This window comes from Cyprinus carpio, chromosome B7 (assembly GCF_018340385.1).
Source record: "Cyprinus carpio isolate SPL01 chromosome B7, ASM1834038v1, whole genome shotgun sequence".
In the NCBI taxonomy this organism is placed as follows: domain Eukaryota; kingdom Metazoa; phylum Chordata; class Actinopteri; order Cypriniformes; family Cyprinidae; genus Cyprinus; species Cyprinus carpio.
Window position 1 is genome coordinate 18,240,181 of NC_056603.1, and position 20,151 is coordinate 18,260,331.

Sequence of the window (20,151 nt, forward strand, 5' to 3'; positions counted from 1 at the left end):
GCATACAGTAAGATGAACAAACTAGGTGGCTGTGAAATGAGCTTTGTGAAAACTAAGCAAGATTGTGATTCTCTAGATGTCATGCTCCATAAGCATGCATCCACACTGCCCTCCAGCCCAAGCAAACAGGCCACACGCTCGAATACACAAACTGACAATTACAGGGAAACAAAGAAACCAAGCAAATTTAAAGGAGAAGAGAAAGACAGCCTTGATACACAATCTTCAAGACAACAGCACCCTTGAGTTCTTTCCTCACTTTCCCACTAAAATAGAAACAGAGTAAAAAGAAACAATCAATCAGAGCTGCTCTCAATGAGATAACAGAAATTAACTACTCACCTGTGGGCTGAGAGAGAAGAGGAGCTCCTATAGTTTAGGAAACATTCCCACACTTATTATGGAAATATAAATATTCAATATCTTACCTTTTACGTTATCATTTAAAGTCCTGCCTACTAAAAATGAACAATATGTTGTGGAAACCTGAACTGCCATGAAATGACATGCATAGAATAGAATAGAATAGAATAGAATAGAATAGAATAGAATAGAATAGAATAGAAACATGCCTAGAGTGCTAGAGATGTCTCTATGTCAAATACCAGAAATCTTAAATATAGCTATTCAAGGCTACAGCTGATCATAAATCAGAGAAACTGTACTGCTCAAGGGTTCTGCTTTAATCTTTATACTTACTAGTTCATTCCTTATCTGTAAATCATCTTAACCTTTATTAACGTCTAGCTGAAAGCTATTTATTCTATTCAGTTATATTTTATATTGCATATTGCAGTTTTTATTAGTACTAGCACCTTATTTGTACTTGAGTATTTTTTTTTAATTTCCTGTCATTTTGTGTGTGTCTGCATATTGATGCTTTGCCAGTATTGCATGCAGTTAGTAATTTGATATTGAAAACAAGAAGAAATTGCTGTTCTGATAAAACACACTAGTTGGTTACTATTAAATGACCTTAAAGTATAGCCTACACTTACCACTTCTCAAAGATCAAAGGCAATGTCATGTCTTGACCGACTCTATAGATTACCCATGATTAATTCATATCAGAAATAACGCGCAACATACTATTCTATATTCATACATATCTATATTTAAACTCAAAGCTTTATGTTGCTCCGACACAACACGAAATACAGTAGGAACTGCATTGCCATATTCTATATCCAAAATGCAAAGCACGTGGTAACAATGTCTCATTATAAGTGAACTTAACATGTTAACATAAAAACATTTTTGGTCAGTGTCTGAAAACAGCATGAAACCCTAATATAACGCCAGCTAGCGCGTGGAACTCTCCATTCACAAAATCAGTTCATGCTTCAGTATGTAACATCTACATGTAGGCAAACACACCCACCTAGTCGCATCTACAGCTGTAAACACAAACGCTACAACCGCTGAAGAAACGCGTCTGAGGCCGACTGCAATGTGTTCAAGTTCACGGTCAATCGCGCAGACCAAGTGACCCAATACCGCGAGGTTCCCGGAGAGAAATCACACACTTACCGACAATGGCGAGCAGGAGTATTCCGAGTGAACGTGGAGCCTGGCGGCGCCGTCCGGAAGCCATTTAATCACATTGAAAATTAGACGGGATGCAAAAGAAGAAGGTGAAGCAAGAGCGAAGACAAAGATGGGAAAACTGTGATTCAGTTCCTCGCGATCCAAACTACAGCCGGTGGCTCTAACATACTTGCGCCATTTTACACATCTTTTAAGGAATGTGTCAGCAGCAGCAGCAGCATCTCGTGCTCTCTCCTCCTCGCGACCAACACACGCGCTCATCCACCTTTCTGAGCTCACACACCCCACTGCTCGCTCGCTCTCTCTCTCTCTCTCTCTCTCTCTCTCTCTCTCTCTCTCTCTCTCTCTCTCTCTCTCTCTCTCTCTCTCTCTCTCTCTCTCTCTCTCCTTTAATAGAACAAAAGACACGGTCTCCAAACACAGAGCAAGAAGAGAGTAACCTGTATGTGTGCAGGGCATGAAATGATCTCATATAAAATACGTATATTTTATACTATAAAGGCCACAGCTGAACAAAGACTGATCAGGCACAAACTAATAAATGAAGAAAAAGGAAATAGTGATGGAATGAAGTAGCCTTCATTATATAATACAATTATGTTGATGATAACAATAATAATAACAATTGAAGTTAGCGGAATGTTTAATTACACTTTTGTGCATTTTTGAAAAAAAAAAAAATGCATAAACGTTTACTAAATCGTTTATTTATTAAAAACAGATGAAGGAAATAATTATCCTTCCTGATGTTTAAAAATATAATTTAGAAACTGTATTTGTTGGATATAATATTTAGTTATGTTTAAAACTCCTTGAAATTTCAGGCATAGGGCAACAGTAATGATAGAGTGCCATCTACTGACATACAATGAACAATGTTGCTTGACGTAAACAAGGAGTGCCCTATCTTTTCAAATACAGCGCCTCAGCCCCATCAGTAAGGCTCAAGCGCCCTTTCATTGACACCAAATATTATGTAATATTATTCTTAATATTATTCGTCATTATAATCATAAAACAAATAATAACATGACAAAAAGACTCACCATGCCTCATCCAAAAAAAAAAAACAAACAAAAAAAACCCTACAAATGTACAAACCTTGTACACATTAATTAAGTTTCTGTGTGATAATAAACCTTATTAATTACAAATCTCAACAACCTGTTCCCTTTACTGCCATTTCAATACATTTTCTTGTAAAAGTGACTTTGGTGACTTCAAAAATAAATACTATTTCATAGGGTCTATCCTTGTGAAGATGCATAATTCATAACTGAAAAACATGCAGTATGTTTTTAAAGCAGTGGTATATAAAATAATGAGACAAATTCTTTTGTTATTATTAAGATGTTTATTTACATAGTACAAGTTTGCAGAGACTTTGCTGCTGCAAATCTCACAGAGACAGTGACAGAGGAAGAACATAAACATTATAATATCATATTGTCCTCCACTGCATTCATCCTTCATCAAACTCTACCCTCCACAGCTCACGTATATGATAGAATTGAGTACCAACATTTGATCAGTCATCAGATTTCATTTCACTGCATCAATTATTCATAGGGCACATTTGTTCCAGTTAAAAAGATTAGATCCAATCTAAGTGAGTAAATTGACACTTTAGTATATATATATTCTGACTATGAAAAACTGATGCCACAGTGTGGAAAATAAGACCTACAGATCATAGCGCTGTACAGTATAACATTTCTATAGAGAGGTCAAACAATATTATCCTATCTCAGAAAGAGAAACTGAATGGTCAGTGAAAGCTCCTTCAACCTGCGTCTTGAAACCTTTACAATCTTTAGATTTGATTTAACAAAGAATGCCATGAGAGAATACAAACATAACAGACAGACAGACACATGCTGTAATCATACTGGGTTAGTCTAGTTTTGTGTGTGCTGAGACTGATGTTATGTCTCTCACATTTAACCGACAGACGTCAGAGACCAAACTGCTGCTGGTGTTACACAAATGTGTCCACAGTATGTGTGCTGAGAATCTCAGAAAAGCACGGGTTTGCTGGTTTGGGGAATACAAAAAAGGATGAATTCTCACATCACCAGAATAGAAAGGTCACCACGAAGCACCAGAGAAAACAGCCGATTTCTTTAGAAAAATGCCTGTGCATCAGTGTTACTATTTGTTGTTGCTTTTCCCCTGTCATTATAGCCGTCATTTTCCAAGAGGACTGGTGAGGTTTTCATGCACACTTGCTTTACATCAGAGTAAGCAGTTGATTCCTCCGGGGGTTTTTATGCAAAGACAGGGCACCTGAGCAATAAGCACTGATTATACACACCGTATAAAAATGGCCCATATGCAACAATGTGTCTGTTTTGAGAGCTATGGCTTGACAGGGGAATCCTCCGATCATCTGAACTCTTATTTCATGCATTTTGCTATTCTCCTCTCTGCAAAAAGATTCATCCACACAAATGACAACCGTTCCATGCTTAATATAGTGAAGCAAAATCCAGCCTGAAGCTTCCAAATGAGGTAAAATGAGACAATCAACTCATCCAGTTTAGGAAAACTGCTGCCAAACATGATGATCAAAACTACTGAATCCTTTACACACGTTTAACTGCAATTAAATTAACAAGCAGCAAATGAGGTATCTGAATTAGAACTTATCCTGAAGGGCTGTTTCTGAACAATAAAATGCATATCTGAGAGTGACAAGACATCTGCTGACCCTGGCAAAACCACAATTTCCTTATTTTTACACATAACAAGAGGTTTATTTGCCCCCACATTCCTAATGCTGAAGGTGGGATGTGCTATACGCTGTAATCTGATGTACAAGACTCTGGAGCACAGCAAAGACTGCACATCTGACAACAAACAAATCAGAACAGAACAAAAATTACTTTTTTGGCAACAAAACAACCAATTTTTGCAGTTTAAATGGATCCTTTACCCAAAAATGAAAAGTCTGCTACCATTTAGAAAACAAAAGAAGAGGGTTTTTTTGTCCATGCGATGAAAGTCAGTGGGGTTCACTGTTGTTTTGGAAACATTCTTCAAACTATCTTCTTTTTTGCAGAAGTAGTGAGTCATACAGGTTTGAAACGACATGAGGATAAATGAATAATGACAGATTTTTCATTTTTGGGTGAACTATCCATTAAACAGAACTGACATGAAGCATATTGAACAAATTTGTTATAATCTCAGTAAAAGCATTGAGTCTTGTTGTTGCTGTGGACTGGCCACTGTACATTTAGAAGTGTGACAAATGATGACATGTGAGTTGCTTACTGCGTGTTGTTCAAAAAGCAGCCAGAGTAATTCAGACATTCATCATCTTCATTTCCTACATGATCAGCCCTGAGTTTGGCCTGCTGTACATACAAAAACTGGAATGTTTAAAAGACCATCTTAAAAGTAGCCTAGTCTTGCTCTAGCACCAAAGCACTATTCCGTGAAGTTATTGACAATCAGCTGAACTGTGACAATGACTGAGACTGACTAGACTGAGAGTTGTTGTTGGCATCATGGGCAGTCCTGTCAATGACCTGAAACACGACAGCAGGATTTTGAGAGTTTGTTGATGTTTCTCTTCCAAAAACATAACAGAAACTACTTTAAATAAGCATTTAAAATGCATAAAAAGGAAGCGAAAAAGAGACAGATCCTGCTCTCAGCAGCAATACAATAAAACATGTTTTTGCATGGAGGACAAAATTTATTTACAGTTCCAGATGAACTCTAAATGGTGACAGACGTGTGATCTAAGGACAAGGAATATGGTATGGGACAAGACCTGTCTGAGAGATGGAGGCTATTTCCTAGTTTGGCTGAAGATGTTCTTCTCAGACTCCCTGCGTAGAAGTTCCTGAGAAAAAGCGATGACTGGCATGTCAACAGGTAAATCTGATGGACACGGAGCTTGAGGTCTTGGGTTAAACCGTGTGGTTAGCCTTCCATTGTGTTTATATCCCTTCATTTGAAGGATATATTGCAGAACTGTTATGAAGACCACATGCTTGCACACAGGCTAATAATCAGAGACGAAAGTTTCAGTAACCTTTAAACAAGAAAATACAGACACAGAGTGAGAAGGGCAGTAAATTCTGCTATTATCCAAATGCTATGAATCAGACGGCCCAAAATCCGCCAATAAGAAGTTGCCTTCTTAACTATAATCATAAAATCACACAGAAAAAAAAAATCCTGTAAAGTAATGAGGTAGTGCTGTTGACTGAGAAAAACTTGGAGCATGAATCAGTGTGATGTGTCTTTACAAGTACACTCAGGGTTGAAATGATAGAAAATGTACATGGATTCTTAGTGTTCCTTTTGTATGGTTTTCCTTCATAATTTTTTCTCTCCATTTTTTTCTACATGTATTTGATACAGCAATTGTGTATGTTACATACAAATGCACCTTGAATTTGAGACTCCTGAGACACTACGCTCCAGTCAGGGAATGTGTGTTTTTATTTATTTGTATTGTATTCGAGTTTGTTTGCACGTGTATGTATGCGAAAGTGTAAGTTAAAGAGCCAGTTCCGTCATTTACTCACCCTCAAGTTCTTCCACAACTGTAGGATTTTCTTTCTTCTGCAGAAAACAAATATTTTTGTCCATGCACAGGTTTGGAGCAACGTGTGGGAGAGTAAATGACAAAAATTTCATTTCTGGGTGAACAATCCCTTTAAAAAACGGAATAGACGGAACTGAAAAATGGTGCTAATTTTCTGCAACAACCGTTTTAAGCACAGATCTGTGTGTGTTTGTATGTTTATGTGTGGTGACCCTGAGACAGCAGGAGGCGGTACTTTGTGGCAGGGTTATTTTCTCTGACAAGATGTCCACCCGTTGGCACTGATCTCAGACCGATCCGTGACGTTAATCCCGTGAATAAGTTCCGTTTCTTTATGTAGGGCTGATTTCAGGATCCTTCAACTTCACCTCTAAGTAAGAACACTCTTGACTTCACGTGTGCATGTAAACATATAAACCACTTCAGCACATTCCATACATGCACACAAAGAGGGGTTAAAGTGTGCCACTGATACACCCTAAAATGCATATCCATGGATACTAGTGCTAAAAAAATATTCTATATGTACATACATATAAAATAATGGAACCAAAAGGTTGCAATAAAACAGCCAAGAGAAGAGGCGTGTGTGGCTATGAGAAAATATCAACTTCTCCAGCAGGAAGGTGCCACTCGTTGGTCTCCTCTGTTGTCTTTCTCTGTCCCGGAACTTTGGGAACACCGTTTGTTACGCTTTTCTTCCTTCCAGCTTAGGGGTACATGTAGTTATGTGCCCCTGAGGTAGAATGGACAAGGCCAGAGCTGGCGAAGGATGAGGGGGAAGCGGGGAGACCTGGTGAGGGCAGAACCTTTCCTGTGCGGCACAGTCTGTGGGCCCCGTTTTCCAGGGTCTCTGCCTTTGAACAAAGGGATTTGGATGAGTGGAAGCCATTGGTAAGCCCCACTCCTTGGTTTTTGGCACCGCCCATTGTTGGCTGGCTGTGACCACTCTCAAATGGTCCATTGTGATTGGACAGTACTTCTGAGATGTGAGTGCTGGGGGTCTGAGATGGCGACTGAGTCTCATGGTTGTCCTCGCTGTGGGCATAAGGTGGATGCAGGTTTGTTGGAGTCGCCTTCTCTCCAGGAGAAGGGTGCTTGGAAGATGGAGACTCGAGAGAGAGCTCCATGTCGCTTTGTAGATCCTGGTCAACCGTCGTGTTTGACAGCTGTGAATGTACGATGACTTCAGCCTCCACCTGGTTCTTGCTGAGGGAATACAGCCTCTCCACATGCCCACTCTGAAAATACAGAAACACAAGAAAACACAACACTTCAAATGGGGTTTTATTTATAATATGTTGGAATAGGTTATATAAAATAGTTAACAGACCTCTCATTAAGAACTTTATATTTTTAATACATGTAGGGAAATTTTTAATCAATTAAATTTTTTTTAGGCATGATATGCATATTCATTTGATCAAATTAATCACAGTGAATTACATATATCAAAATTTGCTGAAAAAAGCTCTCAAATTTTAAGGATACTATATACAGTATTATTATATTTTACACTATTCCATTTACAACTTTTTTGTTGGTAACATTATGTTTTTGATTATGCTCACCAAGCCTTCATTTATTTAATTACAAAAACAGTAAAAAAAAATTATTTTGTAAAAATATTATTACATATACAGGTGCATCTCAAAAAATTGGAATATCGTAAAAAAATGTTTGTTTTTTACAACTTACAGTGCCGTGAAAAGGTTTTTGCCCCCTTTTTTTTTTTTTTTTTTTTTGGCATATTTGTCACAGTAGTAAATCCAAAATGCAGTTTTTAAATGATGATTTCATTTATTAAGGGAAAAAAGCTTTCCAAATCTACATGGCCCTACGTGAAAAATTTATTTCCACATATAACCACATTCTTTTAGAAAGCAGAGTTAAATTACACTATCCACACCCAGGCCTGATTACTGCCAGACCTGTTGAATCAAGAAATCACTTAAATAGAACCTGCCAGACCTGTTGAATCAAGAAATCACTTAAATAGAACCCGTGATCTAAAGATATTCCAGAACAGATGAGAAACACAATAGTTGACATGTATCAGTCTGGAAAGGGTTACAATAGCGGACCATGGTCAGAGCCATTATCCACAAATGGAGAAAACTTGGAACAGTGGTGAAACTTCCCAGAAATGGAATATCCCATAGATTCCATATGGGGTTCAAGCACAGTAATATCATTATCAGCAAACCACTTGGAAGTGGTTTTGACATTGTGGGCAGGTGCTAAAGTCCTGCTGTAAAAGGAAATCAGCATCTCCATAAAACTTGTCAGCAGGTGGAAGCATAAAGTGCTCCAAAATCTCCTGGTAGACGGCTGCATTGACTTTGGACTTGATAAAACACAATGGACCTACACCAGCAGACGTCACGGCACCCCAAATCATTACTGACTTCGGAAACTTCAAACTGGACTTCACGCAGCTTGGATTCTGTGCCTCTCCAGTCTTCCTCCAGACTCCAGACCTTGATTTCCAAACGAAACACAAAATTTACTTTCATCTGAAAAGAGGACTTTGGAACACTGTGGAACAGTCCAGTTCTTTTTCTCCTTAGCCCCGGTAAGATGCTTCTGACGTTGTCAGAAGTGGCTTGGTAGCCCATTTCCTGAAGACGTCTGAGTGTGATGACTCTTGATGCACTGACTCCAGCTTCAGTCCACTCCTTGTGAAGCTCTCCCAAGTGTTTAAATTGGCTTTGCTTGATAGTATTCTCAAGCTTGCGGTAATCCCTGTTGCTTGTTCACCTTTTCCTACCCAATTTCTTCCTTCCAGTCAACTTTGCATTTAATATGCTTTGATACAGCACTCTGTGAACAGCCACCCCTTTCAGTAATGACCTTCTGTGACTTACCCTCTTTGTGGAGGGTCAATGATTGTCTTCTGGGCCATTGCCAAGTCAGCAGTCTTCCCCATTATTGTAGTTTCAGAGAACAAGATATTCCAGGAATTTATACTGTAGGGATGGTCATTTAATGAAACGCAAATGTAAATATTCTAATATTTTGACTTTCATGAGCTGCAAGATCTAATCAATATATGAAAATTTTACTTTTTGAAATAATTACAAAAAAGAACTTTCACGATATCCTATTTTTTTAGATGCACCTGTGTGTGTGTGTGTGTGTGTGAATATATAAATGTCATTTATTCCTGTGATGGGGAAGCTCAAACCAATGCTTAAAACAGTTCTGAAAACAGCTACTTAATATAATTTTTTTTCAGGATTCTTTTATGAACAAAGTCCAGAAGAACAGCATCTTTAAACAGTCACTTTTAATCAGTTTAATGCATACTTACTAAAAAAGCTAAACTACATTTTGAATGGTTTGTTTTCATATATTCTATTATGATACAAAGTCCAGATATAATATATATATCTATAAATATATATTTTAATCAGTTTAATGCATATTTATTTATTAAATTATATTTATTTATTAATGTAAAAAAAAATAAATAATTTATGAATGGTAGTGTGTATTATTACTAATTATTAATTATGTTTGTAAATTCCTGTTGTGTTTTTCCAGTTTCTTACACCATGTATGTCACCTGTTTAAGATACCATGTCAAGTTGAATGTAGTTCTTTTTTGTAGTTCAATAAAACATTTTTCTTCTTCAATAATTAATTGTACTAAATCAATGTGTTAAATTGACAGGTCTAAAATAAACACTGAATTATAGGGTGAAAATTGGACATTGTGGGTATGGAAGGTGGATGATCAAAAACTAAAATTTTAATGAATTCAATTTTAATGAACAATTCAGCACTATTTCATCATGAGAAGTAGAAAAACAAGATTTTTTTAAATGTCAACAGGGAAATAAAACCTTGATACTATGAGAAGGAGAGACAGATAAAGGTGTAATTTTATGTGTTAGCTTCCTGCTGCTCCACCATATCTGAGGAGCTTTAGGAAGGACAGTAATTGGTAAATGGTATGCAGACTTCAGCTTTTCATTTCATGTGTCACATACTAATTAGCTGTGCGTCTTCCCCACTGTCTGCTTAATGGTAATTACTTTCTCTGTACATTTCCCGTCTGTGTGAGGCACAATATATCAGCCCCATCCCCCATCACACACATTCATAAACACATAAGCAGATGTGCAAGGATAATGCACATTTCGTCAGATAAAGATCCAAAATCTGTTATGCGACTTCTGTATTTCTATATTGCCTTAGTCACACACCATCATTCACAGATGTTTCTACACTCCTTTGGCTCACCTTACTGTTGTCTGACGGTGGTCCTTCAAGAGCTCCATTGATGAGAGCAGAAGAATCTTCAGTTATAGTATCTCTGTATCTGGTGATCCTATTGGCCCAGTTCCGACTAACAGATCCATTCCAGACTGGCTGTGTTTGGAGAAAAAAAGATGTATACTAAAAGATGAAAGCATTTTCACAGATAAACATATTTTTTCCAAGACCAACAAGGATGCATGGCTGGGCAAACGGTTCTATGGCACATCAATATATTGTACTGTTTGTGCTGGCACAGTTAACTACAGTACACAGCAATGCTCACCTTGGATTCTGCAGGGTCATCATTAGCGCCTCCTACATTAGCCATGAGACTCTGTTCCTCAGTGAGGTCTGTGAGGGGTTTGTTGGGGTCTTGTGCACTAGAGGGCATGAGGGTTTCCAGCTCATGGCAGTCACTGCAGTCAGGCGCAGTAGCGGGCACTGGACGGGCACCCTTCCTGTATTGAGGACTCAGAGAACTCGAGTCAAGTCCACCAGACACATCTCTAAAAGTGACAGAGAGGGTGATTATTAAACATCACGTATTGTCTTTTTTTTATAATGCTAAACTGAATGCAAGTGGTGTACACTTCTGTAAGGCCTCAGCACATGAATGCATGTCCCTGAGGCACGTCTCTGTGGTATTAATGTAAGTGGTAACATCAAAGACATTCAAAAGTGTATTTAAAAAACTCTTCAAAACAGGTAATAAATGTGTATAATATATATACAGTACACATACATATCATGAGAGCTCACAGAAGTTTTCAAGGTTTCCAACAATTTATATAACCTATTCAAACTTTTCAAATGCCCTTCCTCATTTCTTTTTAAAGAGACATGATCTATTAGGCACCATAGACTCTGACATACAGTACAAAGCGCACAGTATAACAGCTCTCAGTTCTCTTATTAAACCTGTTCTGAAAAAAAAAAGAGTAAAAAAAAAAGATTTTAGAAAAAAAGAAAGAAATTTAGCAAGGATACATTTAATTGGTCAAAAGTGACATTAAAAATATAAATGCAGTTCTTTCTATTTATCAAAGGGTCCTGAACAAAATTTATCATGGTTTCCACAGAAATATTAAGAAGTACAACTGTTTTATAACATTGAGAATAATATATATATATATATAAATAACTGTTATTTTCAATCGTTATAATATTTCAAAATATACATTTTACTTAGTTTACTGCATTATGATTAAATAAATGCAGACTTAAGCAAAAAAGACTTCTTTTGCAAATCTAAAAAAAAAAACTGAACTGCAGTATGTACAGTGTATATACAGTAATTTATACATAGTCATGATTATGAATAAAATAATTGTTTTGTGTCGTTTTGGTTATCTTGTTAAAATGAAATTTACATCGATAACTTATAAATGTATTCCAATCTGTGATATTAAAAGATTTGTAATATCACCAATCAAATAAGTAATTTATAAGTAAATATACAACATTTCTTCGTATTTGACTTTATCAAATCACAGGAACAGTGTATGCTACTGTAAATCACCCCCCCCCCCCCCGCTGTAAATCACCCCAAAAAAAAAATGTGTTCCTAATTTTTAGAAATGTAACCTGCCTTTTTCTCCTTCCCTTCTGAATACATTTCCTGTACATGGTAAATGTTAAAGAAACATTCATTTTATCTTATGAGCTTGGTCGCAATTTCACAGCTGGAGGTACCACTAAGCTTCCCAGCCAAGAGTCTGATGAGTGCATATTAACACAGCACACCTTCACACAGCTTGTCAAATCCCCCCCCCCACCATTAATGTCAATGTATACTTATGTGAAAGCTTTAAAATGTAAAGGTCACACGTGTATGATGGAGACACGATGCTCTATTCAGCCTCTGTTAACCAATAATCACTGCAGCTGACCACAATTCTCAGAAGAAGGTGAAATGAGTTTGGTTCTCTCATTCTCTAAATGCAAAAGCCCAGCAGACTCAATCTGCCTCTGTGGCTGTTCATTAAACCAGAAGAGCTCTAATAGAGCAAGAGCAATCAGCCATGACTCTCTGTCATTCAGCTCTCAATACCCCACATCTGCCACATCTGCTTCAGACACACACACTGTGTGATTGAGTGTTGTTATTCACCCATGTCTCATTCCAGATTGAAGGAACATCCAAAAGGTCCTTGAAACTTTCAAAAACGAAATACACAGTAATTTGGGGAGGCTTTTCACTGCAGCCCGTTTGTCATTAAAAGCCTTCAGGGAAAACAGATTGCTGCCTAAACTGTAATTGTTGCAGCATTTTTCTGTGTTGAAGGAATAAATCATTTAACAATGAAATTACATTTTTTAAAAAGTTTCAGTTTTTTAATGCATACAATAAGAGTCAGTGAGTTCAATAAGTCGGTAAGTTCCTATTTAGTGTTATTTTAGTATCATTATTATACTATTATAGTATTTATTACTGTTTTGAATGATCTTTTATTTTTATTTTTTCTGACTTCATATTAATGTAAGTTTTTAATTTTAGTTCTAATTTTGTCATGTGCTTTATCATTTTTATTGTTTGTTTGTTTTTATACTTCTATCTTACATATATAACTTATTTGTCTAGGCAATGTTTCATTTTTATCTTCATTTTTATTTACATTTTATTTTATTTCAGCTTCATTTCAATTACAGAAAAATAATTTTAGTTATCTTTAATAACTTTGTTATCATTTGTTAAAATAACAAAACTGGCCCAATGTTGTTTTGAACATAATTTTATTGTATGGGCAAAAGCAGAAGAAACATTTTTAAAAATATATTTTTGCTCCGCACAATAAAGAAAGTCATACAGACGAATCATGACAGAATTTTAAATTTTGGGTGAACCATTTATAACTAATGAAGCAATTTAAATGTGTGGATCTTACAGAGTTTAAACAGGAGCATACCGTGTTTTTCCATTGCGGAAACTGACACACATGCAGAGCAGGATGCAGAGCAGACCAAGACACACTCCAACTATGATACCAGTCACAGCATGGATATCCAGCTCTGTAGGAGAGTGATAAACAGAGAGAAGGAGGCAGGAGGAAAAGACAGAAAAAGAAAGACATCAGAGTGGAAATAGCAAAAGAAAGAGAGAGAGAGAGAATGCACAACAGAATTGTAGAAATCAGTCAGCGAGTAATTATACATAATTAAACTTCATAGTAATTCAATACAACTGAATCATGCTTAAGCATAATAATGAAATATGAATTATAACACAATGTGTTATATTAATTATAAGTCATTATATGACTGGTGTATGTAAGTCTGTGTGATTTTCTATGGCCAACTCCCCACAGACGGTGTGTGTGTATGAGGCTGGACTGAATCACTTCACACTCCCTGTGGGAGTGCTATTAATTGAGTGTCAGTGATGGGCAGAGGCAGATGGCAGTCTCTCTACACACCACACACACACACACACACACACACACACACACACACACACACACACACACACAAGATGGCAGTCTCTCACACACACACACAGATGTTCATGAGTTGGATAATGAAGATTTAGAGAGAATTAATTGGCATTTTAGTCGAGGGTTTTCTTTTGCAATTGATATGTACAAGCACAAATCAGTGAAATTGGCAGGTTCATGTTTGTGAGATATAAGCTTCCATTTTCTGATAGCAAATGTTCACATATCAGCCAAGTTTTCTGTAGCTCAAAGAGTATTTCAAGGCCATGAGTTTCATTCAGTTGATTGTATAGCTTGAATACGATGCATGTCTCTTTGGATAAAAGCATCTACCAAAGGCACAAGTGCAGATGCAACAGAAATGTATAAATGTATTTCATAAATGTAAAGATTCTGAGCTTTCAATTAATAGCTATGGGAGATTGATTCTTTTATATTTCCAGTGAAATAAAGGTTACTTAATTTTTATGATTTTGAAAGGAGTCAAATATGCTCACAATAATGCATTTATTTGATCAAAAATACAGTAAAAACAGTAATATTGTGAAATAGTATGAAACATTAAAATAAAGATATTTTGATAAAAGGAAAATAATAAGGAATGCCATGTATTTGAAACAGAAATATTTTAACATCATACATCTCTTCATTATTACTTTTGATCAATTTAATGCTGAATAAAACTATTAGTTTCTTTATTTCTTTTTTTTTTTCTAAATCTTCCAGACCCCAATCTTTTGAACAATAGTGTAACTATTTACATCAGAGGTAAAAAGTCACCTGGTAAAAAAAAAAACAAAAACTGTAGGGTGATATTGGCATATTGCTTTAAAAAAGGCAAATCATAAAATGCTTTATCTGATCTATAAATTAAATTAATTAATTAAACTAGCCAAAGCAATACTGCAAAGTACCAATTAGATGGTGACCACAGAAACACAATATAAACCTTGAAGAATAAAACTTAAAACACACCCTTAAAAAACCATTAAATAATCATATAGTATGAAAATATTTTGATAAACTTTAAATACATATTTTTTTTGTTTAGTATAGACATCCTTCACAGGTGAATATGGTCCCACCCCAACTTCAGTGCAAGCCCCCATCTTAAAATAATAACGTGTCCCACTCATCAGGCCTTGGACCTCTGCACTGTTAACAGAACCTAAGGAAAGAAAGTGAGACAAAGAGAGATTTATCAGAGACATTCTAAATTCTCAAATGAAGTACAGCACCATGTGCTTGTTGTTTGTGTGTGTGTTTGTAGATTTACCATCATGTGTGAGGTTTATCCACAGGTGATCTGGATGGCTGATGTTGCCAGTGTAGAGGATCCAGTAGGTCAAAATGACACCATTTGGCTCCAGTGGAGGGCGCCAGATCACCAGAACAGAGTATGAGTCCAGCGCACTCAACTGCATATCCAGAGGAGGAGAGGAGGGTCCTGTCATAAAAATACACGTTTATACCCGACACACAAGACACCAAAAAAGGAAAAGAGAAGCATAATAATTAAGAATGCTCTGACTCATTTGAATTAAACACAATAAAAACAAAAAAACTCCTTTATCCATTATTTCAGACTACTCATACTTAAAAGGGACATCGGATGCCCATTTTCCACAAGTTGGTATGATTCTTTAGGGTTTTTATGAAATGTTTATCAAATTCCTCAATGGTCGTGTAAAACAACACCCTTTTTACCTTGTCAAAAACAGCTCTGTTCACAGCGACCCGTTTTGGTGCATGTCTCTTTAAATGGTAATGAGCTACTGCTGACCCCGCCCCTCTGTTCTGTTTTTTTGTGTATTTGGTGGTGCATTACCATTAAAAACAAAACTAATCCACTGTGTCCTCAGTTGCTCTGATGTCAAGAGAAAATTAAGACTTTATGTTCACTTTTACATCTAATAATACCTGCGTTGGTTACGACACATTGTTGTCACTCACAAAAAATGGCGGACAGCATACAACCGGCTGAGGGCAGAAATATTCTAATACAGGACGGGCCATCAGCAGTCGTGGGTGGGGCCTGAGCAGTATGATGTCATACTGCTTAGAAAATCAAAATGGTTTGATAATTGAGACTCTTTAGGTTTTAATGAGTATTTAAAAAAAGGAGTGGATTTTTATCATTGTAGGATGATTGTGTACACACACTGCTAAGACAAATTTATATGCAAACACCACGTAAAAGTGAAATAAAACACTAAAATTTCTTCAACAAATAACTTAAAGTTCAGTCTGTTTCGGTCTGCATAGCATCAAGAAACATGCGCGCAATAGTCACAGACTATTTTAATGCCAACTTTTGATCATTTTTGAAGGTTGACAGTAAAAATCACTATCCACTTTCATTGTATGGAAAGAAGCAGATGGAACATTCTTCTAAACTCCTCATTTTGTGTTTCATGTTAAACTTGATTTTGAAAGCAATGCTTTAAGTGAAGGATCTCTTATTATATACCTGCTATACTGTATTTTTGTGTGCTAGTTGCTAAGGCAACACAGATATCACAAACACAAAAAATGCAGTTTTCCTTTTGTAGAAAAAAATTGTTTGCCAAGAAAAGCACACGTAAAGGTTTGTGATGTTATAATGGTCTCAGCATGTGCAGTCTGGGAGATACTACGAGTATAACATCAGTTTTTTTGAGGGAAAGGTTTCATTTGAAGTGCCCACTCTTTCTCCCCCCTAAAAACTAGAAAAAGCTCCTCTCAGTTAGTCTGACACTAAATCTCTGCGGCAACATGCCCCTCCCCGCCATCACTTGGCTAGACTGACTGACAAGCTGAAAGACTCTTGGACAACAAGAGGGGCAATTCCATCTGGGCTTTTAATTAAAGCCAATTATCTCCTTACACCTCTCCCTATTAATCCCCTAACTGTTAACCCAACACAAACACACTGACTCACACTGAGCCACACAACTCACACACTCACAAATACGTATTCATTCATCACTCCCCACTCAAAAAACCCTACAGACACTCACGCATGTGTACACACTATAATTAAAGCTCTCGCTCACGCACGAACAAACACAAGACACAGTGTGAACTCTCCCAAATTTACCCATGTGATTTACTCGTGTGAAAAAGAGAATAAAGACCATATAACATCTTTAAACTTCATATAACTTTCTTTATCCAATATATTAGGTAGAAAGGTTCTTTCAGAGCACTGAAATGGGCTGTACTCACTGTCTGGAAGTGTGGACTCTTCCACTGTGCTGCTGAAAGGGCCACTCATATCAACTCCATTAGACTGCACAGCTATTTCATAGCTGGTGAAGGGCTTTAGTGATTCCAGTAAAATCTCCTGAGAAGAGCTGAAATACAATGAGATACAGAAAAATGCAGTAAGAGGACCGGTTGACTGATAAAGGAGTCTTAATTAGTGCTTTCTAGAGCAGTGTGGCTTAAATGAATCAGTCAAAAGTTTGGGTGAAAATTTTGTTTTTGAATGAAGTCTCTTATGTTTACCAAGGATGCATTTATTTGATTAAAAACACAGTAAAACAATCATATTTTGCGATATTATTACAATTTGGAACAATTAGAAAAATAAACAGAATTAAAATAAAATTAATTAAAAACAAATTTGCTTTTATGTATTGTGAAGTGTGATTTATCCCTGTGATGTTTTCAGCCCCATTACTCCAGCCTTCAATGTCACATGATCAAACTGAAATCATTCTAATTTGCTGATTAGGTGCTCTAGAAACATTTGTTATTATTATCAATGTTGAAGATAGTTGTGGTGCATAATTTTATTTTTTTTGTAAACTGTGATCTTTTTTTATAATATTTTTTCTTTATATATGCTATATGACTGACAGTAATATATCAATGTTGAAGATAGTTGTGGTGCATAATTTTATTTGGTATTTACACATTTTTTAAACGAAGGTTTATTTGTTGAATATTATTTTTAGTAAATTTATATATGTATTTATTTTTATGTTTTTTTGATTATATAAAGAAAAAATATAATAAAAAAAGATCATATATAGAGAGAAAAATGATTCTCTTACATAAAATATTTAATTAAAATTATATTTAAATTAAATTTTAAAACCAATGACAATTACAAAAATGCCAAAGATTGGCAAATAATTGCTGGATGAATGAATGAATGCTTGGGTAAGAAAATTAATGAGCAAGTGAGCGTGCGATGATGTATGTGTGCCTTTAGTCTTTATTTCACAATGGTTGTTTATAATCTGTCTGTACATTACCATTATTGTGTATATGCCTGGTACCTGGTATAGTATGATACCAGCGATGCATTGCGTATTCCTGCGGGGCTGCAGCGTATAGTGTAGTTGATGATTCGCACATTGCTAAAGTGCGGTTTCTCCCAGTGGAGCCAGATAGAGGTGGAACTGTTTGCACGAGCTCTGACGCTGATGGGTGGCAATGGTGGGAGAGAGTCTGTTGTCCGCACTAAGAAAACGATACACATACACACACACAAAAAATTTAGTGCATTTAAATCTACAGGACAGCAAGATATGATTTGATCTCATCACAACCACACGCACCTCGTGTGAGCTTCTCTGTTCTGCCCTTCCAGACAGCAGGGTAACCCTCAGTCTGTTTATTAAACGCCCAAACTTTCACCTCATACAGCTGATCGGGAGCTGAAACAATCAGGCAAATAAAACTTCACACGCTCATACTGTAAAACATCATGCATACATTGCATTGTTATTTTATTATCAATAAGAAATAATTGATATATAATAATTAATTTTTTTTTTTATAATTTTCATTTTAGTGACAGTTTAGTTTTTTTCAGCATATTTCAGTTTTAGTTGTAGTTATTTTAGTGTTAAATGAAAATGAAAATATGGCTTTGGCAACCAGCTGAAGTTTATTTTAGATATTTTATTTTAATTAACATTTATTTTATTTCAAGCAATGAAAATTCTTTTTTATGGCTTTAGTTTCAGTTAACTATATTATCAACCCTGGTATAGACTGGTCTGGAGCAAAAATTGCATGAAAAATACTGTCTGAAGTCATGGGCAAACAGCCAAAGCTGATCTTCAGTTTTTCCTTTTATAACTGCTGACAGTGACAGAGAGTCACTATCCACTAAGCACATCCAAAAATACGGTCCCTGCATTTAGCATCAAATGAGCTGCTGTGTAAATGTGGCTATTATATTAGAAATGCAGTTTCAAGTACATTTGTGTGTGAGAGTATAATTTATGTGAATAAAGTTACTGCTCAACTCTCACCAAGGTCTGTGACCTCATGGTGTTTAACTCTCTTCCTCAGTTTGATCTGTTGAATCCTCTCATTGATCAAAGGCTTCTCCTCATTGGGCTGCTCCTCTCCATCCAGTTCCTGCCAGGAAAGCTTATAACCAGTGATCTGAGTATGATTGGGTGGTGGCTGCCATGTGACATGGAGGGAATGCATTTTGGCTCTCACTTTGAGCTCAGCGGGAGCAAAGAGCACTGGGAAAGACAACAGAGGGAGACGACAGTGAGAACGGCGGTGTGTATTTTGTGTGAGCATGCTGGCAAGGCAGTACATAAGCAGTGGCGCCTCCAGGACAGTTTTAATGGAGGATGCTGAAGATTGCATACAAATTATACTAGTATTTTAAACAACCAAAAAGAAGCCTGCAAGCTTATCCAACTACAATAATTCATGTGGATCCAAATTATTCGATTATTTTATTTTCCTACGTTTAACCTCTCATTTAAGCTTTAAGAATAAACCATGGGGAACAGCTAAACATGAGAAAAATAATTTAGCTTAAAAATAATTTACTTGATTTAATTGATTTAAGACAAAATTAAAATAACAAATAATTAAAATTAAGATCATACAAATTAATATAATAATATAATTAAAATAATTAAAATAATAAATAATTCAAAATAGCTATGGATTGAACAGAATATACACATATTCATTATCAGATTTTATACTAAAATTAGCATAACATCCATTAGCATTCAAAAGTTTGGGTACAATATGATATTTTGCAAAATAATAATAATAATAATAATAATTATAATACTTTTATTTAGCAGTGACACATTGTATTGACCAAAAGGGACAGCAAATACATTTATATAATTATGCGCTATAATAAATGGCAGTTTTTTAAACTTTCTATATGACAATTTCCACAAAAATATTAAGCAGCATAAATGTTTTCAACATTGATAATAACAAGAAATTATTCTTGAGCAACAAAGCAGCATACTGAAGACTGGAGTAAATTCAGCTTTACCATCACAAGAATACATTTACATTTTTATTTTGTAATAATATTTCACAATATTACTGTTTTTTCTGTAATTTTTTTTTTTT

The 20,151-nt window shown here is 35.9% G+C and overlaps 2 protein-coding genes across 2 annotated transcripts in view; both read right to left on the minus strand.

Moving 5' to 3' along the window:
* LOC109093721 (immunoglobulin superfamily DCC subclass member 3) overlaps window positions 1-1,828 on the minus strand; it is a 78,752-nt gene extending 76,924 nt beyond the window's left edge. The window contains exon 1 of the mRNA XM_042727665.1: window positions 1,531-1,828. Coding sequence (XP_042583599.1) covers window positions 1,531-1,594 — 64 coding nt within the window. The 5' untranslated portion in view covers window positions 1,595-1,828. The remainder of the gene's footprint in view (window positions 1-1,530) is intronic.
* A 977-nt stretch (window positions 1,829-2,805) lies between these two features.
* LOC109067373 (immunoglobulin superfamily DCC subclass member 4-like) overlaps window positions 2,806-20,151 on the minus strand; it is an 80,566-nt gene continuing 63,220 nt past the window's right edge. The window contains exons 11-21 of the mRNA XM_042727666.1: window positions 19,062-19,283; window positions 18,360-18,458; window positions 18,078-18,261; window positions 17,017-17,144; window positions 15,086-15,256; window positions 14,844-14,977; window position 14,785; window positions 13,285-13,387; window positions 10,662-10,884; window positions 10,361-10,489; window positions 2,806-7,353 (exon numbers count right to left, since the gene is read on the minus strand). Of these exons, the coding sequence (XP_042583600.1) occupies window positions 6,823-7,353; window positions 10,361-10,489; window positions 10,662-10,884; window positions 13,285-13,387; window position 14,785; window positions 14,844-14,977; window positions 15,086-15,256; window positions 17,017-17,144; window positions 18,078-18,261; window positions 18,360-18,458; window positions 19,062-19,283 (1,925 nt within the window). The 3' untranslated portion in view covers window positions 2,806-6,822. The remainder of the gene's footprint in view (window positions 7,354-10,360; window positions 10,490-10,661; window positions 10,885-13,284; window positions 13,388-14,784; window positions 14,786-14,843; window positions 14,978-15,085; window positions 15,257-17,016; window positions 17,145-18,077; window positions 18,262-18,359; window positions 18,459-19,061; window positions 19,284-20,151) is intronic.